The sequence below is a fragment of the Melampsora larici-populina genome, assembly GCF_000204055.1.
Source record: "Melampsora larici-populina 98AG31 unplaced genomic scaffold MELLAscaffold_67, whole genome shotgun sequence".
NCBI lineage: Eukaryota > Fungi > Basidiomycota > Pucciniomycetes > Pucciniales > Melampsoraceae > Melampsora > Melampsora laricis-populina.
In genome coordinates this window covers 448659-471708 of record NW_006768831.1, presented here as the reverse complement: position 1 = coordinate 471708, position 23050 = coordinate 448659, and the positions used below count along the sequence as shown (strand labels likewise).

At 42.7% G+C, this 23050-nt stretch overlaps 4 protein-coding genes across 4 annotated transcripts; 3 read left to right on the top strand and 1 right to left on the bottom strand.

Annotated features, from left to right (window-relative positions):
• Positions 1-7845: 7845 nt before the first annotated feature.
• MELLADRAFT_45698 (uncharacterized protein) lies at positions 7846-9793 on the top strand (the record flags this gene model as incomplete). The annotated part of the gene is made up of 6 exons (XM_007416992.1): positions 7846-7859; positions 7929-8081; positions 8159-8719; positions 8801-9162; positions 9257-9411; positions 9479-9793. The coding sequence occupies 5 exons, from the start codon at positions 7952-7954 to the stop codon at positions 9543-9545; spliced, it is 1275 nt and encodes a 424-aa protein (XP_007417054.1).
• A 440-nt stretch (positions 9794-10233) lies between these two features.
• Positions 10234-11828, top strand: MELLADRAFT_124061 (uncharacterized protein; the record flags this gene model as incomplete). Its single annotated transcript, XM_007417053.1, has 9 exons — positions 10234-10333; positions 10408-10661; positions 10744-10848; positions 10965-11104; positions 11213-11343; positions 11417-11466; positions 11538-11563; positions 11647-11723; positions 11806-11828. 9 exons carry the CDS (start codon positions 10234-10236, stop codon positions 11826-11828), a joined length of 906 nt encoding a protein of 301 aa, XP_007417115.1.
• A 6870-nt stretch (positions 11829-18698) lies between these two features.
• On the bottom strand, positions 18699-20917 carry MELLADRAFT_94219 (uncharacterized protein; the record flags this gene model as incomplete). Its single annotated transcript, XM_007417042.1, has 3 exons — positions 18699-19669; positions 19793-20698; positions 20866-20917. 3 exons carry the CDS (start codon positions 20915-20917, stop codon positions 18699-18701), a joined length of 1929 nt encoding a protein of 642 aa, XP_007417104.1.
• A 1208-nt stretch (positions 20918-22125) lies between these two features.
• MELLADRAFT_73357 (histone H4) lies at positions 22126-23009 on the top strand (the record flags this gene model as incomplete). The annotated part of the gene is made up of 5 exons (XM_007417015.1): positions 22126-22232; positions 22327-22356; positions 22426-22553; positions 22626-22669; positions 22736-23009. The coding sequence occupies 5 exons, from the start codon at positions 22208-22210 to the stop codon at positions 22821-22823; spliced, it is 315 nt and encodes a 104-aa protein (XP_007417077.1).
• Positions 23010-23050: the final 41 nt, after the last annotated feature.

Below are 23050 nucleotides of genomic sequence, written 5' to 3'. Positions count from 1 at the left end.
AGACAAAGACATGTCATGTGACTCTGCATGATGTGGCTGCAAAGTTCATAGCGTTGAGAGATGAGTGTCAGTTTGACTTGACTGGGTAAGATCATACAAGTATGTTACCTTGAAACCAATCGGTTCGTGATTGTGATTTGGATTCTGGATGTGAATGGTCCAGCTGCCGATTGGAGGTAATTTCGATTCGTTTCCATTGAGTGCTAATGCTTGAAGGTAATCGGGTACTGAAGAAGGGACGATCTGCAAAACCTTGAAGGCGAAAGGACAATTCGTTTTGAGGGATCTTGAATTGGGCCCGGGTTTATGACCTGATCGATGGCACTTGTAACGTATGCTGGTGCCTTCTGATGATCGTGTGGCGATTTTGTATCCATTGGCAGCTGCGTGTGCTTGGAGCTGGGTCTGCATTTCGGCGAGCGAGGCGGTGACAAGGTCGTGGGGGGGTGGTTGAAGGCTAGGACAATTGCTGGATGCTGAGGTGGTAGACGACATGGGGGGGTGAGAATGGTTATCAAGAGGGGTAGATGACTGTCAAGGTTGATTTCTTTTGAATGATTTGTGAAAAAGGATGGATGATTGTAGGTGAGTTGCTTGGTTGAGGGGTGTGTGGTTAGGGTACGGTGTAATGTTGGGACTGGGGTGGTTGATGTTGGTGATTATGTAAGAAAGGGTGGTGGGTGAATATTGATACGGTGGTGTTTGTGTAGATAGATGGGTAATGTCGGAGGGGGGTGGTGTAGGTGTCCTGTAGGGTGGTGAGGTTTGAAAGTAGGGTCACCATACGGGTGGTGTAGTTATGTTGGAAGGGTGAATGTAAATTTGACGGGTGGTTGGATTTAGCTGAGTGGGTAGACAAAGATTCAAGGTGTGGTTGAACTTAGTTAGGGGGTGGTGGGTATTTGTTGAGGTGGTGGGGAAAAGTCGAAGGGTGGTGGACTTTTGCTAACATGGTGGGCTGTATCTTGTGGGGATTCGGGGCTGGTCTTGGTTTCCCTAAGGAAAAAGGTGACTTAGCCAAATTTGGAACCCTTCAAGATGCTTCTTAAGATGTTGATTCATCTTGGCAGTCAGACTCGAATGCCATTGGGTCATACAGACGTCTGTATGACCCTATGGTATAGGGTACATACTTAAGTGTACAGGTGCCTTGACTTTTGTTGTTGCAGTACTTCCCGCAACGCAGCGTCTGCTGCTTGTTGGTGTTGCGTGTTGCGGAGCAACGCATCAAAAAACGGGTGTGCTGCGGCGTGTTGCGTTGCTGGCACAGGGTTGAGAGGGGGGAGGCTAATTGGTTGACCATATGGACCAAGAGACCAAAAAAACAATAATTCATTGGGCAAAATACACAGACAATAGATTGAATTGAGTTACCTTTCAACTACAAGTAAGGAAAATTCAAAGATATGCAGGAGTAATTGGAGGAAGGAAAGAAGCTATGTGGTGCCAAATGCAGTAACAACGCCACCGCGCTTCGCTCAAAATAGCGGGAGCAGAGCGGCCGCCCCGCCTGCACTATACTTTCAGCCTTATAGCGGGCGGGGCGCCCCACTATAGCTATGTTCAAAACCTAGCCTAGATAGTGGTTTGCCTTGCCGCACTGTATAGCGAAATATTGCTGTGCTAAATTGTGACATAGCGCCTCATAGTGCGGCTATGCACCATAGCGTCCTGGCGCCTCAGAGCGCCATAAATGTAGGACTCAGACGTTTCCGATATCGGAAACCGACTGGTACACTCCTCAGCCCACCCCATCCAACATCAACCATTCATTTATCTACCTCGGACAACCACCCGGCTCATATACAATAACGACCTGGCACTTCCACCTCCACGGATGAACATCTGAAGAATGCATCTGCACAATTGCAGGATGCTTGTGCTTCCGGACCACTTGATCTTAGAACCATTCGATCCATGGTTAAAAGGTTGTCAAGGTAAGTTCTTCATTTTGCTTGATCTTTATATCGTTCCTCAATTGATATCTTCTGTTTACTCATTCCTAATCCATTCTCACCTTTTGTTCTAGATTCTCATTCCCTCTATTCAAATCAATACCCATATTTCAATCTTCAATCGAATCATTATCATCCCAATCTTCATTTGAACATGTCTCCATCCGTACCTGATGCTCAAAACTACACTCAAACGACGCTGCAGCTTGTATCCAGCACACTTCCTTTACCTACTAGTACCCAATTGTCAGCTCGAACTCTTCGCACACGTAGCCCTGTCCGCCCTTGACCTGGATTTGTTACACAGTCTCCTGACTCGCGACGAGCTCTTCAATTACCATCTGATGCTGAAGAACCTGACAGTGAAGACCATCAATCAGACCTTGTTGTCTCAGCTTCCTCATCCATTCAAGTTGAACCACACCTGCAGAACAGGGTTCCCAAAGGAACCAATCGCAATATTGGGAAAGGTAAACGAAAAAGTACGGCATCTTGTAATTGTTCGAATTCATCAAACGTGTCTCAAACTCGTTCAGCTCCTGTGAAGAAAAAAAAGAAATCTACAAAATCTACAGTACAAGAGGTATGTTATCGTGTCATCTTTCTCACTTTATCTTTTCACTTTTTACATAATCTCATCGTGTCATCTTTCTCACTCCATCTGTTCACTTTTTACATAATCTCTCTGATGCATTTCGCTCCTTCATCCTCTTTCAAAGGACTATGAGGTCCCCACAGGAGTCGACATCAATCAAGACTCGGACATCGAAATTGTTGAGACTTCAGGTGTCAGGCGGGACTCTGGCCGAGTTGAATTGATATTGCTTTACTACAAGGATCCCTTTCATGTAAAGGGCAAGGTGAGTTTTCTTTACAATCCTTACTCTTTGTCAATATCACAAAAAATGTATACTAACTTCATGACCTGCTTAGACCGGCGATGATCCTCGCAGGTACCAGTGTCGTTTCTGTCTGGGGTACTTTGTCCAAGGCCGGCGTAGCTACTTTAATTTGTATTCGCATCGAGACGGCGCCAAGGATCAGCCAGCCTGTCCCAATCGACACCGCGCCATTGCTCTAGGCATGGACCTACCTCGATCCTGGAAACAACAGCAAGATGAAATAGTTCGAGTAGCATCCTCCAATCCAAAGGCAACTCTCGATTCTTTTTTATCTCAAGCCACTTTCAGTGTGGAACTTTTTAACACGGTTTTAGTCTTATGGCTCCTTTGACATGCTCTTCCATTTTCACGATTCAATGATCCTGCGCTGCGAGCTGCGTTCAAACTTTCCAATCGATCGGCCAACGTACGTGGTCCCACCTGGGCAACCGAAACTGCCAAGGCTATCTACAAGGAGTTGTCAGCCACAGTTATTCAAAACCTGCAGGTATGTAATCTTGTCTCCCATCATTCCATTATTCCTCTTGACACGTTGATGCTCACTGATTTTTTGGGTTACAGTCTAACAATGGTAGGTTTTGTCTTATTTACGACGTTTGGACCACGAAGGGTCGTCGTAAGGCTTTTATAGGAGTCTCAGCGACATACATCGACAATGACTGGCATTTCCAAACCCAGCATCTGACTCTTAAGCTGGTCACTTGGCATCATGCAGGCCGTCTTCTTGCACAGCCAGTAGGTAGATTCTTAATTTCAAATGGATTACACAAAAAGATGAGTCGGTTTCCTTCGTTTCTTCACCTTTTTTTTATCTCCATATCATTTAAAGGTTGTTTTTGCTAACCAATCCATGTTGTCATGTCCACATGTTGGCTCAGACAACAGATTCTGCTAGTTCAAATGCAACTATGGCCAGTGAACTGTCCAACATGTTTTCGAAAGCTGACAATCCAGCCTTTTGGGATCCTGAGGTAAATCAAGTCAAGTGCTATGCACATAAAATCGGCCTCGTGGTTAAAGCTGGTCTCAAGGCTTTAGGCATGAGTGCTGGTCACACCAAGCCTACAACTACACCCGGAATTACTCTAACTGCACCTACCCTCACCTTGAACGAGGGTGATGAAGACATTCATTTCGATTCTTCAGAAGATTCTCAAGACGATCTCGATTCTGACAATCAATCTTTGGGTGACGACACTTCCGACCATGGCTCTGATGATGATCGATTTAACCGTGTCTCTAAGGTGGCGTGTGCAGTTCGCAAAGTAAGTTTCCGTCCGTTTATTTTTGTTACTACTGTCCCAGCATAATGACATATGCTCTTACAGGCCAAAAAGTTTAATGGTCTATGTACCAGAAGTTCGGCAAGACGTCAAGAATTTATTGCAAAGGCTGAACAATTGGACTACAAAGGCAGATCACCTATCTCTGGCTGGGGAGTTCGATGGAACATCGACGCCGATTACCTCCAAAGGTTGAGCGATGCACGAGATGTAAGTACAATCAGCTCTATAATATTTTGTTTTATCTTTGATTTATCTTTGATTTCCCTTTCTAAACTTATAGGTGGTCGATGTGATACTTCTCAGTGATCGAAAAACTCGTTATTTTCAGGGGTTACATATAACCAGCGATGAATGGGATGCAATAGAGATGCTAGTCAAAATCCTCCAGGTAAAGTTCATTTTTTTCTGTCTTTCTGGATTGTTCCTTTCTCTTTATCTGTTGTTTCATTACTGAAAAAGTCTTCATTCATAGGTATTCCTCTATGCTACCAAAGGAATGGAGGGCAACAAACCGACTCTCAGTCCGCTGCTGATCGACGCCAAGAAGAACGTGCTAATTATATAGAAGGTGGTCATCTTTTGCATTCTGGTCAGAATGAGCTGGATTGGTGGAGGGTCAGTCCAATCTTCATCTTCTAAATTGTTTATCTATTTATCTTACCGTTTGATTTTCTGTATACAGGAGCATCAAAAGGACTTTCCCGTCCTTGCCTCTTTGGCTCGCGATTACCTTGGTATCTCTGGCACATCTGCCCCATGCGAGAGGACTTTTTCCTCTGCAGCAGATATTGCGGTACCTGGTCGAGCATCTTTGACCGGCAAAATGGTACAGAAGTTAGTTGGTGTACGTGAATGGTTAAAATCAAACATCACATTGTCAGGTAAATTTGCAGAGGCTGTAGCGTTTGTCCGAGCTTATGCAACTTCTAACACCAAGAGTAGAAAGTAGTTTATGTTTTGAATTCCTCTCTATAGGCTCCCTTTCAAATATTCTTTTTATACTCTCCTTTTCAAAACCTTGTTTCCCAAATATTATATTATTCGCCTAACTAATAAAAATCAAAAAATGTCTTTCTGTTTGTTTCTCCTTTTCTACTTCCAATCATATCTCAATGCTCAATGCTGTGCGCAAAAAAAATAGTGTCTCTTTTTCTTTCTTGTGTGCGTTTACATCCCCACTCTGCTATTGATGATCAAGTAATCAAAGTTGTGTTAAAACATATGTTGACCGCCCGCGCTTTCATGCGCTAACCAAGCCCAAAATTCCCCCGAGCGAAGCGGAGCGATGTAAAACCGTGCTTCGCTATGAAAAGTCATAGCGGCTTCATGTTTATAGCGTAGCGATTTGGTCTGGGATCATAGCGACATATCGCTCCGCTTGTAAAAATGGAATTTTTAGCGGAGCGGAGCGAAGCGCGGTGGCCTTGGCAGTAATAAACAACATTTGCTTTTCAAAAAGCAAGAAAACTGCTTGCTTCAAAAGGTGTGAGTCAACAAAAAACAAAGTGAATTTGGACAATAGAAGATGTGGAAACAACCAGTACATATAAGAGAAACAAACTGAACAACAAAATCCAAATACTCGGACCAAGCAACAGATAACCAAACTCCAGTGATGCAAGTAGCTTGCAATATTTTGTTATTTAGATGAGTACAGCTGCACAGCTTTAAGAACACCACAATCCAAACCTCAGCTCAGCAGTGCAGCACCTTGAAGGATTACTTCAGCCTTGCAGCATGCTGCAAAGGGGCTCACAACAGCAAAGACTTGAAAAAACTGAAAAAAATGCATTTCACAATTGAATGAGGTTGTCACATTGAGGACTATTTGAAATTATCTTCAGTGGAACAAAATTCAAAAGTCTTGTTTTCTAAACTTTTGTGAGACTGATGGATTTGGGCTGTCAATATAAGTTCCACTTGCTTTGTGGGATTTATATAAGTTGTGGTTGGAAGAGCCTAATGCCTGTTTTTAGTGGTCTAAGAGCAGCCACAGATGTGTGGCATAAACTGTGTTGTACAAACATTTAGGGCAAAATCATCCACAGCCAATCCCCTCAATGTCCACTTTCTTAAAGGATTTCCTTCTGTACAAGCCAAGATAGAAGAAATTTGTTCCATTTTGTCCCTAAATTCATCTGTACTGTGCTTCCCCCATGATATCGATTGATACAATTGAACCTGTCACCAAACAAACACTTCAATGATCAAAAAAAAGCCATGGAATTGATGTCAGAATATGCTTACAAGCCATACTGTATCCAAGTATGGCTGTGGACTGCGCAATTTCTATACCACAAACACTTCCCTAACTCTCTGTGCAAACAATCCATCTGGCACAGATTTACGGAACGGCTGGGGATGCTCTAACTTCCCAATTGTGGAACTTGACAGCCTGGTTTTTAATAATGGCTGGTGCAGCCAAATTCAGCTTGGACACACTTGGGAGTCCTTAAAAAAACCAAGCTTTGGGGAATTTCAAACTGGGCAACAAATAGTGTGATCCATACAAAAATATCAAAGAGTTGAATTTTATGATCAAGATGATGATAGGAATAAGAGATCTTAACTATGTGTATATGCAAAACCTTTGAGTTGCTATGTCTTGTTTCCTTTTTTGAGGGGTGAAGGGTGTTCAGCAAACCTCATGTGAAGACATTGCAAACAACACTTGCAATTCACAGACACACCTGGTGCCACAAAGCCTAGAGGTACCCTGGAGGGGCGCGTGGCAAGGGCCAGGGCTCAGGCCATGCATGGCCTTCACAGGGCATTGGGCTCAGCTAATCCCCCCTTGAAGAGATTGCCTTGAGCAGGAAGCTGCAAATAAAAATGAGTTGGGATCTGATCAGATGTTCTTTGAATGGCAGGCCACACCCTGGGCCACAAAAAAGGTGCCCGGTGTTTGCAGTTGAAGAAAGTTGTGGATCTGGTCACCTCAACATTCTTCAATTCATTTTTGAACCGTTAGGTATGATCAACATCTTGGTATGGATCATCACTGTACCACATGCCACAGTCAACTGCCTTTCTCCCCTGTGACTCCGGTTGATGATGGGACAGGATGTTAGGCAGGGGGTTTGAATGCCTGCCCATCTCTGTAGTGAAACCACAAGAATTTTCGAGTCTAAATGACTTGTACCTCATCCACTGAATTCCTCAATTGGGTGTGCAAAGCCCATAGGTGTGATAGAGCAGAGGGTCACCACTTCCGTTGGGTGGACTAAAAGCCTAAAGTTGATTTAAAACAATGCCAAATATCAAGTTATTCACACACTCATTTACCAGAGTTATCCACAATCCCAAAAGATGGACACTTACAATAATAAATTATCTCAAGTAAATCTAGAATGAGATAATTTATATACTCAGTGATGAGACAAAAATCTCAAAAAGCAGATATCCATCATCTGACGTCTGAAAAGCCAACAATCTCCCTTGCTCCAACTAAATGGCCAAATATCTGAAGTAAACTAGTCTCTTTCTTATTTACAAACTTGTTTGTTGATGCAATAAAAGCTATAAAAACCCTATTGATTCCCGTAGTGTCATAATAACTATAAACCTGTTTAAGTGCATACTACATGGGAATCCGCTTGCAAGAGTCCCAGTAGGTCCCGGTACTTTTCCAGATGACTTCTGATCTGATCGACATCCACAACTTGATTTGAAGAAAGATAAAAGTTTAAATATTAACAAGCACACAACTGAACGTAGTAAGTTAAACCAAGCACTCTAGGATTTCTCGTAAATAGAATTCAAACTGACTCAAATTGGATTTGGAGTCTCTAAACTTTAGCTTACAACGATGCAATTCATGAAAAGAGATTGGGAGAAACTCTCGAATAAAGCTTCCACAAATCAATCTGAACTTATCTCTAATCTCGATCAACTCATCTCTCACCTCGAGCTTCTTCGTGAAAACAACGGCAACCTAGGTTAGTTGAATGGAATCGGTATACATTATCTTATCATACTGATGTCCTTTTACTTCCTGCTCTCAATTTGATCAAAGAACATACTCAGACCGAACTTGAATCAATTCTCAGTCAATCCAAATTGATTTCTAAATCTGCACTTCAATCTCATAAAGAATATCATTCATTATGTTCTAAATGGCAAAAAATGATCGATAAAAGATTCTCGCAGACCGTTTTACCACTTCTCGGCACTCAAGCTACATTGAATTCTGATCCAAGTCTTTCAGCAAATGATGATCCGAAACTCAAAAGACCATTCGAATCTTATTCTGCTAGATCTGCACTTGATAGGGTAATTGCAAACCATTTGATTCGTCAAGGAAGGTTTGAAACCGCTAAGATCCTTTTGAAAGAGTGCGGTCATTCGATTCCCAAGGAACATATCGCCTCTTGTGAATCACTTTATCAAATTCTGGATTGCATTCGATCTGGTGATCTAGCACCTGCAATCCAATGGGCCGAGGAACATCGAGAATGGCTGGAAGAAAGAGGAAGTCCATTAGCATTCGATCTCAGACGATCAGAGTTCGTACATCTTTTAACTGATGATGACCTGAAAGTTAAAGAGGAAGCAAACGGATTCAATTCGATAAATGGTGGGGAAATAGATTCAAAGATGGAAGTAGAAGATGAACCTGATCGACCCAATAAATCTAAGAATGCGAAACCATCTCCAGCTCAACAACGAGCACTCGCTTACGCTAGTGAACATTTTAGACGATTCATCTCTACAAGATGGGATGAAGCTGTTAAATTAACTTCTTCAGTCCTTTATGCTCCTTTATCTAACTTGAGAAAATCACCTTATTCAGAATTTTATCAATCAGCTCAAACCGGTAGTTTAGTACCTTGGGTTCATGCTCATCATCTTATACCGCTCTTTACGCAAGAATTTTATGCAGCCTTAAGATGGAGTAAAGAGTTACCATTAGTAGTAGCAACCGATCTTGGATCAGGTGGAGCTTTAGCTAAAATTGCAAAAGTTAGATCAGTAATGAAAGAGAAAAGAACAGAATGGAGTCAAGCTGATGAATTACCAGTAAGTTACTTTTATTCTATCCTTTCAGTTTTTCTGGTCACTGAAGTCATCCGATCTGAAAATGCTTTTTTTCGAACGTGGGTGCAAAAAATAGGTTGAGATTCCATTACCAGCTGAATATAGATTTCATTCAGTTTTTGCTTGTCCAGTTTCAAAAGAACAATCAACTGAAATCAATCCTCCAATGATGATGCCATGTGGACATGTGATTGCACAGGAATCCATGAAGAAATTAGCCAAAGGCGGAGGGTAAGTAATCTTGACTCTTGTGATGTATAGATTTCAATATTCTAACGTATTTTTTTTGTCATTGTAGAACGGTCAAGTGTCCATATTGTCCTAGTAGCGCTTCAATGACAACTGCCATGGAAGTTTATTTTTGATTTTCTCTTTGTTTCCCATCATTTAAATTGATTTTAACTTTTATCATTCATACTCATCTTTCATTATTTTTATAATGTAAAACAAAATCCTTCACACGCATAGGATTCCTATTATCGTCTTTCGTTCTTACTTATCAATTGTACATGTTCATTTCCTGTTGGCTTTTATGTGTCTGTTGTGCTCAAAAGTTGTCCCTTTACATTGCAGCTTGTACAACTTGGAATCTAAATGGTATCCTCTTACAATCAATCCACTGGTGAAGTTTAGCTCATACATACATTCATATTGCAACAACTTAATTGTAATGATAGACCCTGTTACATGCGCTGTAGATATTGGCCTTTGGTGACATCCGCTGCGTCGGTTGGAGACGCGGGGGCAGCTACCTTTTCAGAAGCGAGAAACCATCGAAGTCGGTTTCCATTTTCAGGCTGAGTCTGTTGTTGATAGTTGTTGGGAGTTCGGTGACCGAGAGGCCAAGCGTGATGTCATGGAATCCGCATACAATCAGTGATAGATTTCTTGGTCCTTTTATTCCCGGCTCTTCGATGAGATTTGCAGAGTATCTTTGACTGACCAATAAATGATAAACGTTGTTCTACGCCCTGCGACCGATCCTCTATAGCGATCGATAATCCATTAACATCAACATATAACGTGAACATATCTGGAAAGATCAACCACGACATGAATTCATCAAAGTTATCTCTGGCAATCAATTGCTTGCTATGGCTGTCAATAACCCCTAGATCGTTGTGCGATGCCGGAATGCTTCAATCACGACAAGGTCAGTCTTCTGAAATACTTTCATTTTGGAGAGTATCAAAAGACGTGAATCTTATCCCATGTTGGATCAAATAGACCATCTCAATTCCGGACTCGGTGCCAAACAACAACTTTCTGACTCGAAAGAAATCGACGTACCATTCCGCGTTTTAGAAAAGCGATTAGAATCAACTGGAAATCAAACTGATCCTAAGAACACCGGTTCTAGTGATACAAAAGATCCACAAAACTCTCTGGATTTGAGTCCACTCGCCCTTCAAGAAGCAAGCAAGCACGATGGAAAGGAAAAGCCAGAACAGATCCCTTCATTGACTAGCCCGAACAACTTTGTGTGCCTTCACTCATGCCTCCAAGAAATCTTGAGGTTTTGAGACGCTGATCTTTTTGATTTTATGGTTGCTTTTATACTAGATCAACTTTTGCATTTCGGGTGCCGGGACGTTGGGTAATGCCGTAATTCAGAATGGAGCACAAACGAAGAAAGTAAATGCATGCAATGGAATACCCATGGGGATGGTCAGTGACAGTCTGTCTCCTTCCCGTAAATCGAGAATTATCATACGGGGTTGACTTGAGCGTCTACCTCTGTATGACTTTGGTTAAAAGCTGATCTGTTGAATTCTATCACATAGATTCCAGCTCCAGATAAAACACCAAGTCTTAGGTTCTTCAGTCCAAAAAACCTGGACACGGTTCCAGCTAAAAAAACTTTCACCGTATCTATAAGCGTCAAGAATCTAGACGCCGGTCATTTCACAGCTCCTCTAGAAACGTTTGTCATTCTCGGACCATTCTGCCTTCAAATTCAGTTTTCGGAAAGATTCAAATAAAAGAGGAAGAGATAATATTAATGAGATACAATCCGTTTCCCATCTTCCAGTTACTTTGCCGCCCCTATAACTCTTAATGAAGCAGCAGTCGTGATCGGACATACACACATTGTAGCTCAGCGTGTAGAGAGCCTGACTTCAACCGCCCTCCTGGACCCTCGCGAATTTAAATTTTTCAAAGGTTGGTGTACAACTTCATATCAATTGAGAGTGAAGATTTGATTAATTTATCGCCAAAACTTTCAAAACCTTAGGAATAGACAGTCCAGTCGATAAAGAAGGAAAATTGCATGCTGAAGTGAAGGTAAGTTATCTTGCGCATCCAGATGATGTCATCACAAGAAAATCTGTCTCATGATTTGATCTTTCTGATAGGATGGATTGGAAAAGGGTGTCTATAGGTAAGTAGATATCACAGGAGTACGAAGGACCTTTCTCAACAAAGTCAATCTTTCGCTTGATATTGACCACATCATGCAAACAGATTCTCTACCATGACCGCGGGTGCAAATCATCAGCCAATTGCAGTGGCCATAGCCCAGCACGATAGCATGGACGATGGTAAGCCTTGATTCTTTTTTAGAATTCCAGGGTACAGGAGTCAGGACTGATATCATGCGTCCATTGTAAAACCCATCTGAAGTGATTTACATCACTGTGGAATGATTCAAAACGGAACTCTGAGCCATGGAACAGGAACCTCATTTCTAATAACATACCCCTCAAGGACAAATGCGTCCAAAATCACCCACATAACAGCTGGTCATAAGTGGTCATAGTAGATTTATATACAATGGTCCTCCTCTTCTTTTCTCTTCTCTGTTCATTTCATGGGGTTTTGATCTGATGGATTATCAAACTGTTATACTAGGTATCCATTCCAACTTATCATTTCTTTTTTCTCTTTTTCCTTTTCCGGACCCATTCCTCATTTATAAGTCTTGGTTGTGATCATAGGGGTTTGGTTTCATAGGCTATTGAAATCTGTGCAGTTCTTGTCATGTTCTTTGTTTATAAATAATTCTTGGCTCTCGGCATGTGTCTCAGTGTTATATCCTTATCTTGTTTACTTACTAAATTAGTAGTCCGATGACATGCTCAACTAGGCTCAACCGCATACCATCACACTATATAGCCCTCTGTGAGCTATCTCACACTTGTCTTTGTTAGTATAGTGGTCAGTACTCCCGCTTGTCACGCGGGCAACCGGGGTTCGAGTCCCCGACAGAGAGATTTTTTTACTACTAGCCATGCATAGGCTGTGGACGAGCGTCAACGCAACTGCTTTTAGTATTTGGAGGAAGCAAATTTGAAAGACGGTGACGAGAGGGCTGATGAGTAATTGAAGGGCTACATTTTGAAACCTCTGACGATGAAGTCTTGATGAACCCAATCATCATCGACCGATGATTCCAAAAATGGTACGTACATTAGGGGGTTTCAAGTCAATAAAATTACGGTATTTTACAGTCCAACAAGTTGTCCGATGTTGCAAAATATACAGCTGTTTTCAAAAATAATGTCATGGGGCGATTTTTTATTTTTGGTTTTCCTCGCAAGCCACGTAAATACAGGCCTGTATACCGCGGTGTAGAGGGACCGGGTGTGTCCACTCGGGAGCGTCTACCCTAGATCCGATTTAAGAGGCGGGTTATTGTTTGGTTCCACCGTTCAATAACCCACCAGATCAACTCAGGCCTTGGCCATCATCCCCTCATCAAACAACTCCTTTCCACACGACTCTACCACCGGCAGTGAGGCCGTACCCTTAGCTCCCTTTTCTACGGAACCAAACAACGACAGGATGCCTCAAATCGACTTTTCAACACCTCGTGTCCACATCAGCTTCCAAAAGCCGGACGGCGACCCTCCAGATTGGTCATCAATTCCACCAATCGACTCGAATCAACCACCGGTGGTGGAGCCTTACCTCACTTTGGCTCCACCTACCAACACAATGGTGTGCGTCCAAACCCACTTGTTAACGCCTCGAGTCCACATCACGGTTCACACTCCGCTTGTCAATCCTGGTGCATCTGATGGTCCTCGTTTTCTTCAACCACAACTTGACCGCCACCGGGTTGCGAAACACCATAAAAGGCTGCTCTCTCACTCAAGTGACCCCAACAATTGCCCCAAATTCCCAAAAAAATTGATCTTCCGTCACTTTTTTCCAAACGACACAATGCCACCCAGAAAACTCTCGTTAGACCTTCCTTTTCTCTATGCTTGACAATTTAACTTATCTCTGATTATTGTTCTCTTAACTATTGATACATGATACAGTAAGCCAACCGATGGTCAAATTGACACCATGAGCCGGACCTTGGCAAGCCGCCCAATCCGTACTCGCAGTCTCCAGGCATACCTCGATCAAACTTTGGGGAGAAACATGTGAGTGCTTACCCTTCCTTATGGTCATTGACCGCTTCTTCTGATGGTTGTTTCTTTGTCTTTGTGTAGGCCGTCTTTCAGCACGCACTTCAACTCGGTCATCCAGCCAAAAACCCAAACCCCCGACGATTCCACGAGTACCTTGAATGTCCCTCACCCCTACCTCTCTCCGTCCTATCGCAGTCCTATCTTTGCTCGTAGCCCAACCCCCTATGCCCGTTCTGCCAGCACCCCAAATACTTCGATCACTGGAGTCAACCCTCACATCAGCCCTTTCCTATCTGCCGGTTCTTCAAACTCCAACTCGATCAGCAACTTATCATCTGCAACAACCTCAGACGGTATCGGGAGCTCCCCTATGAAGAGACCGGCCCCCGTTCCCGATTCCCCTGTCTTGAACCTGAACATTGATCACGGTAAGGATTTCCTTGATTCAATGAATTATTCCAGTCAAGCCTTTAGCTGACAATGTTGATCTTTGGACCTCTATTTAAAAGATGACGACGACGATGGTGAGTCATTCATAATTTTCCTCTTTCTGTTACACATAACATCAGCTCATTTTGTCTTCTTTTGTCTTTAGAGCTTCCACCGCAATTTGAAGATGAATACGTCAAAGGTCAGTCTTCAAATCGACTTTGTTCGGCACCATTTCATCATCTGACCTTTGCTTAATTAGGTCGCCCTGTTTCACTTCATGTTCCAGCTCAAATTTCCAATACATCACAGGCTCCGACTCAGACCAGTCCCGCTCACGCCGAGTGGCCCAAAGAAGAACGAAAATATTCGGTGCATTTCAATCTTTGGCAACATGAGTGCCCTGCCGAACCCGAACCGAAGAAGCACAAGCGTACCCCCGGTGGCTCTCGTCCAAGTCAACGTAAATCGACCAAGGCCAAGTACAACAACTATGCTCCAAAGGTACCCACGTATATAACCTTTAAACCGGATGACATGGACTTTGGCTTGTTCAAATCCCAGCTATTCAAATCTTGCAACGAGCACCTACCTGGTGTGGATCAGGTCCTCCACCGGTCCTGGGTTCAAGGTGGCCTTTCGATTATGGGTTATATCAACGGTTCTAAGGGTTACAAAGGTAGAGATAAAGAGCCCATTAAAACGCCCAGCTTTCTCGACCACTCCTTCAAACATTTCCTCGAGGCTTGCAAGGCTGCACCTGCCTCTTCAAAGATGGGCTTTTGAATCGTTCATGAAAACCCCTTGAAGACCGAGACAGCTCCTCGTTCACTTGCCCACCAAGTCCCTACTGCTGAACCCGAACCCGAAACCGAAGGCTCGGATGGTGAGGAAACAGTGGCCTCTGATGGAGTAGGTCTTTTTCTTTTGCTTGCTTTGTGTTTTATCTCTTCATTATCTTTTGGGTTAACTAACCCTTCTTTTGGTCAGTCTGCCATTCTCAGCGCAGGAGAACGCAATCTGCGAACCTTGATGCAACGGTTTGGAAAGGACTTCAAACGTGGGGAAAATGTCACCTCGGTCCCCAACCCGAAAAACTCTGGGGAATGTTTGCTCCTCAACACCTCCCGCATTTGCACCTGGGCAAATGACTGGGTAGGTTTTTTTCTTTAGTCTCTTCGCTTAACTCTACTTTCTATACTTATCTTCATGGCCTTTTTGCATTCAACCTGACTCTTTGGGTTTTAATCCTTTGCAGGCGGATGGAGTCCGTGGTGTCGATGAGGTGAATCCACCAATGAAGCGACCTGGCTTTCGCTGGATTCCCGTCAGCGACTACGAGCGCGAGAAGAACGCCCTCCTAGGTTTGACCCCCGCCAGGGTCTCAACTGGTAGCCCAACTGCCCCTCTTGTTGTTCATCACAGCTACTTCGGTCACCCCGCGCACCCTAACCCAGCTCTGGCCTTTGGGGTACCTGCTATCCATGGTGCGCCGATGCCACCTCAGTCCCTGCGCTTATCTCCTCCACCTCAAGACACTGTCATTGAGTTCGAGCAGCTCCTCGGGTTTGCAGGTATTGGTCTAGACATGGTAACTACTCGCGAATGTTTGGCTAAATAAGGTATCAAGGATTTCCTCCGATTGTTGGACCGTTCAACTTACACTATCAAAACCTTCCACAAGATGGGCATCCCCTTTGCACAAGCAGAGGATCTCTTCAAGGCAATCCCAAAATACAACCATCATCTCAAGTCTCTCTAATGTGTCTTCACTTTGATCGTATCAAATTATGTTTAACTTTGATTGTTCCTCTCTGTTGATTTTACATCGATGTCATCTAAAATAAACAACTCACCAAAAACTTGTTTCACCTGTTATCCTTTGATGTCATCTCCGCGTCGCCATTAGTTCGAAACAAAAAGTTTCTTTGCTTTTCACGTATCATCCCTATTGTTGTCATCTACACGCACGAAGTAGATTAAAGATTTATCCCCAAAAGAGAAATGTCTATTCAAACTGTTTGAGCAACCTTTTAACCTTACTGTCGTGAGCTAGCTAAAACAAGAGTCGAGTTGAGAGCTTTGAGCCGAGAAGAGTCGAGTTGAGAGCTTTCAGCCGAGATTTGACTCGACACTTCTGGAACTTAGTCATATCTGCCCTTTACGGCCACTTGCCATTTGACTTTGACACTGCTTTGAGTCACCACTCAAGGGACAAATCGACCTTGATGACTATGAGTCACTCAAGTCACTAAACAACCTCACTGCGGATTTTGAGATTTGAGGGCACTTTCGTCTCGAATCTCAAAATTGGAACTTGTTAGACTTGAATATTATTCCTAAAACAACTCCCTGTCTTGACCGATTTCACCTCACTTTGGAAAGAACAAAATACCAGGATCAATTGAAAGCAAGAACTACAACCAATATCCGCACACACTGTATAAACGATGCATAAGACTGCCAGAGAAAACGTTCCAAGTGGAGTCCATAATAACATCTATTTTTTCTGCATTGTGGGCTTCGTTTACGCATTGCGTACGACAAAAAAAGGATTTCAGAACACTGAAAGCCTTCTCAATGGGATTGAGATCAGGTGAGTAAGGGGGTAGGTATATCACACGGATGCCTCTTTCTTCGGCAAGCTCGGCGATGCGACCACCCTTGTGAATCCGGGCATTATCCATGACCAACACCGAATTGGCTTGGGGATAAGGGTTCATAACTGGGAACTATCGGAGAGAAGATCATGTCAGCATGATCGGTCACGACAGGCGAAGTCTTGAACACAAGCTTACCAGGCGATGTTTGAGGAAACTTTTGAAATCACGGCGGTAGTAGCTACCCTCTTGGCAATCCACCGCCAAGATACCACCCCTGAAAATGGCTGGTAACAGTGAGTAGCGTTTCCCAGCCCGGCTCCATGGGATCCTCTGGGTACGTTGGCCCTTGGTGGCGCGGCCAAACTGTCGCTTGAGGAAGGTCTCCTGGATTGCGCACTCATCTGTATATAGACCAAATTAGCTGAGACGCCTAAAGCAAAGTAAGGCTTGGAAGTGTATGACTAACCCAAAAACACTAGCATGTTAGGTGTCAAAGCTCCGATAGCGTGTAGATAACGAGCCTGTTTGGTGGCGCTTTGCGCGGGGTGCACCGTTCGAGCCTTTTTGAGGGTAAGGTTGAGTCGTATCTTGAGGTCACGGGTGACAGTTGGTAGAGAGATCCACTCTCCAGTTTCCCAATAGATGGCCAGTCGATACTCGTCTAAGTATAAACCAGGGTTACGATCCAGGAGCTCAAGCATAAAGTCGCGGTCCTCATCCGTCAACCTTAGGTTCCTTCCCAACCTCTTGTAATCATCAGGATTACGAACCACAGAGGCCGTTCGTCAATACAACGCGTGCCATCGAGAGATGGTGCGTGAAGAGACTGGTGATTTCAGGATGGCTTGAACCTGAGCAATTGTCTTCCCTGCCTTAAGGTGCTGAATGGCTAAGACTTTGACGCTGGCCTCGTACTTTCCGCCTCGCACTCTTGGGACTCTGGCCATTCTGTAAGTACGCAAATCAAACAACGCAACGTCAATGAAGTGATGTGGAGTTGTGAAACGGGTAGTGGGGCATATCTGACCTTGCCAGTTATCGGGCCACGCTGAACTCGCTGAGCTTATGTCGTAGGATCTGATGGGATGGGGTGGATTTGACGCGGTATCGGATGGGATGGGAGGTGGTGATAATCGGACTGGATGTGTTAGGAGGTAGTGGATGTTGGAGGGCAGAGAATTTTCGATGTGGCGATCGGATTTGGGTAGTGGATGGGACCGACCATATCCGATACATCAGCCCGGTGTTTGTCCTGAACCCCCTGTGGTCCTGAGTAGAGCCTGTATTGGCTGTATTTGGCGTGGCTTGCGAGGAAAACCAAAAATAAAAAATCGCACCATGACATTATTTTTGAAAACAGCTGTACCGTCAATTTAAAAAAATCGGGACACCTTTTTAGGTGTCCCGAATGGTGTTGACCGTATATTTGCAGAAAAAAAACCCACTGTAAAATTTAAAAAACTTGTCCGTTTTTTAAAAAGTTTCACAAAAAATTTCTGACTTGAAACCCCCTATTGTATACACATCTTTAGGCCATTTTTACTTTCACTTTTGGACTAGACTGTCACAAGAGAAAATTGGAAAGATTCCAAAAAACAAGCTCATAGCAACAAAGGCCTGAAAGGCTTAAATGGATACAGGCCTCGTCTTTTACTTTGGGTTAATCTACATTAAAGTCAATATTGCAGTAAGGTACAGGTGATCAGGTTTGTGGGTTTGAACTCTTTTGCATTCAGTGGTAGATAGCTGTAGGAGTTATTGTCTGACTACTTTGCAACTTTGGGCTCTTGTGTCTTTGAAATTTGAGTATGATCAAGTGAATAAAGTACTGATCAAGAGGATCAAGAAGTCAATGATCTCTTTTAGAAAACTTACTATTGAATCAAAAATGAACGAGTTCTTTACACTAATTCACAATGTTAATTAATTTTTATGCGATCTATAAAGCTAGATAAATATACCCTACAGGATTAATTATTTGTACAGATCAAGAATGAAAAAAATAATTACAAGTCATTAATGAAAAGTTTTTCACAAAAGTATAGAAAACAAGGGAAAGGAATGCTCATCGAAGTTAAAAAAACTTGAAACCGAAGGAAACAATCTGACAACTGAAAAACAATTATTGATTTTCAAGATTCCAAAAAGCTTGCAATGACTGATGGTTTTGATTAAGATCATCATTGATAAACGAATTAAATCCAAAATTGATACCATTTTGATCGAGACGTTCATTATTGGGACTTTGTCTTGTAGTATGATCTGAAGAAGATCCAAGATGAAATGGATTCGACCAATTCGATAACCTAGGATCTTGCCAATCTAAACTATTACTTAGACAACTTGATGTATGAGATCCATCAAACGATTGAGATTGATTACTATGATAATTTGGATTTGAGTATTGTTGAGAATTAGGTGAAATATGATTAGGTGTCCATTGAAGTTGAGATGGTAAGCTAAATCGATTCACATTATGATCAGGTGGAATCGATGGGAGTGGGTAAGACATATTCCTATTCCAATTCCTAGAATCATGATAATCTATTGGTGTAGAACTTGGATCATTCGGTTGCCAAGGTGGTGCCCAGCTAGTAGGAGAAACAAGTTGTGGATCAGTGTGTTGGTGATGATGCTCAAAGATTCCTTGATTTGATGATAATGTCAAGTCTTGGAATTGATTTGGTATAGTCATCGACCTTCTCGTAGGAAATGCTTCGGTTGATGCTGAAGGAAGAGGAGTATTAGGATTTTGATTAGCGATGAGTTGACTTAAGACTGGAAAGGCTTTATAAAGATTTGCATCTAAAATTAGTGTTTGAAATCTTTGTTCTTCATCTGATTTGTTTCTTATTTGATCTTCATCTTTTTGATCACCAGTAGAGGTTGAGATCGAATTCTTTGGGGTTGGTGGGACATTGAAAGAATCTCTTGAATGCTCGAAAGCGAAATGATGGAGATCATGGGTTTCGGATTTTCCTTTTGTAAGTTGTTTATTTTGATCTTTATGTTCTTCTTCAATGGTGGATCGGGTAGGGTTTTTTGAACTCTTTTCTCCATTTTTTCTATGGCGCTTTGGGTTATACTTGTAATCTTCAATCGGAAACGAATATAAAAAGAAAGTATAGATTTGGTCAGTAAGATTTATCAAGCACCTTGTTCATTTCAAGGATCGCATTGAGATATAAAAAAGATCTAAGATGGAATAATACATACCAGGATGTTTGGCAGCATGCTCAGCCTTGATAATCTCCGCTTTGCGCTCATACATCTTTTTCACTTCACTTGGTTCCTCGCGCCATCGAGCAGCAATCTCTTTACTCAAAATCGATTGAGCTAATCCAAGATCTAAAGATTTCATCTCTAAAATCTTTTCAGATCTATAGAGTATCCATGAATTAGGAGGACGAGGTAATCTGCCTGCTACTTCATATGCTGGTCTAGCTTTCTTCGTCTTTCGTTTTGTTTTAGCAGTTCCTTTACTTAGCACTGCTGATTGCTCGCTGATTCGATCCGATGATTTTACAGCTTGCTCATTGTTGAATGTGATGATATCATTTGTTGGATTTTGATTGTGATCTTTGTGATCACGTACGGAAGGATCTAACACAGGCAAGTCACAAAGCTCAGGATCTGAGGCAGACTTCACACCAGCCATTTGATGATTAACTGTATGGTCTGAAAGCTGACCCCCTTCTTCATGATCTCTGATAGAAGAATGATGCGAAATACCAGAGGAAGGACCATCATGGTTTTCGATTGTTGGACCTATTTTAATATCTGACGAAATTATAAAAGGGGGAGGAGATACCACGTCAGGATCTTCGGTTGTCAAAGCTGGTGGTGTATCATCAGGTTGAGAAACTCTTCCAACATCGCCGCTTAAGATAGAAGCAGGTGGAACCAATATGAGATTCTGTGTAGTTGAAATTGACGGTGTATCGTCAGTATGAGAACCCCTTCTAACCTCAGAGCTGAAGATAGGTGGTGAGTGCGCTTTATTTTCGAGGAGATGCTTCGGGTGTTCTGATACTTTTTGAAGAAAGCCTGAAGAGCTGCTCAATGCAGGAGGAGAACTCAGCGGTCGGACGAGAGGCGAAGATGGAGGAGTAGGGAATCCAGCTAACGGAAAGCCCAGTCAAACACAAATATGAAGAGGTCAGCTTAGGTCAGTGGTTTGAGTAAATTATATGTAATATTGATAAGAAGCTATTTCTTGGGGATATCAGCCCGTGGTAACATAGTAGTAGAAAATAATACATGTCTGTCAAAAAATGCGTGTTACTAACCTGAGACCGAAGAAGCAAAGGCCGGGTAAGATGTATTGATAGAGTCCATCATGTTGTGTTTCTGGAAGTCCGACAAAAGTTCTCCAACTCGATAACAATGGGATCGAAATTTTGTGTGTATAACAATGATTACAATGCGATTCTCTTCTAGACAAATTGTATTGTTTTCAAGAATTAATTTGCGAGATGAATTGTGAAACGAAGGTTGTGGGTTAGCAAGTTCCTTTTTTTAATAGTTGAGTCCCCAAAACGCGTCTTTTGTGAATAGGTGCCTTGATGATTGTTTTTGTGAGTGAGCTTGAGGCTTTGATCAGTAGAATATAGGTGAAGAAAGATTGTGAGTTGAAAGATGATTTGAATGAAATACAATCAAACAAAACAAAAAGTAATGAGAGAATGAGAATTAGAAAGGAAACAGAAAAGAACTGGATGAAGTGTTACAATCATCAAATGACAAAAGAGCAACAAGGTCATCGTCTTCCTGAGCCATATCGGTCATACAAAAGTGACTAAATCCGAACATCGAAAACAAATTTGAACAATGGAAACAAAGATCAATTCCTCTCAATAAGGGAGCAACTAAAATCTTGCGCCTTTCGCCGGATGCAAGTGGCCCTCGTCGGTAGTTGCACATCCACTTTTTTAGAAATGCGGAACGGGAGCAGTCAGCCGGCTTATCGCAACGGCCCATAAAGGGAAAAGTCCATCGAAATCTGTGTTCGCAAACTGCCTTTGGTAGTGAAGGATGGCCGAGTTCGTCTTATTCACTTTCCGTGAGGGTCTGCTTGGTTTCCCGATATGGTATATATTGACATCCAAATTGGATCATCTTTTTGCAAAGGAATTGACTGAGCCGCTATTGAAAGTCTCTCCAGAGCGAGATCGGCATGAAAATATCGCGCCTTCCCATCATCAAATTCTCAAAACCCGTGAAGGTTGGAGGTAGAGAAGATGACTTCAATCCAAGCGCACCGGGCCAGTCATGCCGAATCCGCACAATGTGCAGTTTCCGAGTGTCTTTCTGCCGTCCTACTGGTGCTCGCTCTAACGAAAGTGTAATCTTCTGCTAACAGATCATACGCGCGACGACTTTCTTTGACTTCTCCTGACCAATCAGAAGGTGTGATTCAAAGATATGTAACACACGTGAAATCTCTTGAAACTTGTAACAAGCTGTGTTGTACATGTGTACAATGTGAGCCTTCATTTAATAACGCTGTAAATACCCCCTCTTGTTCGTTCTGTCCTGTTTTGTCCCCTGTCAACCAACCAAAATCACACAAACTTCGCACTAAAAAGCTCAACTTTGAACCACTCACAAATCTCATCATCAACTTGAATTATGTCTGGACGAGGAAAATCCGGTGGTTCGTAGCTTCTATCTCATCAAGCTTTACTCACTCTCATATCGCCTTCATTCACACACTAACCACACCTGGTTCGTGATTCTCATTTCAATAGGAAAGGGTCTTGGAAAAGGTGGTGCCAAGCGTGAGTTTGATATCCTTATCGGCTAGTTTTTCAAGTTCTCCTTCTCAACTGCTCTTTGTTCCATATTAGGTCACCGTAAGATTCTTCGTGATAACATTCAAGGTATCACTAAACCTGCTATCAGACGTTTAGCCAGACGTGGAGGAGTTAAACGTATCTCCGGTTTGATTTATGAGGAGACTAGAGGTGTTCTCAAAGTAAGTCACTCTTCTGCCCCGAGTGAGAGTCTCTCCTTCAACAGACTTACTTATCAACGTTCAATCTCTAAGATCTTCCTCGAGAATGTCATTCGTGACTCAGTTACCTACACCGAGTGAGTAATTTCTTTCAAACTCTTTGACTTTCACCTCCATAGACTGACTCGCGATATTCTCATCAGACATGCCAAGCGCAAGACTGTGACTTCATTGGATGTAGTTTACGCTCTCAAGCGACAAGGTCGAACTCTCTATGGTTTTGGTGCTTAATCTCCACTTCCGTATCTGTTCTTTGTTAGCACGATATGTCCACCTATCATCCATGGGACATCCGTTGTACCTGTGTTATCTTGCTCAATGTATTCCTATGATGTATATCCCATCCTACTCTTTGGAATTTTGATGCCAGATTTGTTCCTCGCATTTGCCATTTTTTCCTATGAAGCGAGACCACTTTCATACGGATATGCCAGACTCTCTATCACTTTGCCTGTCCA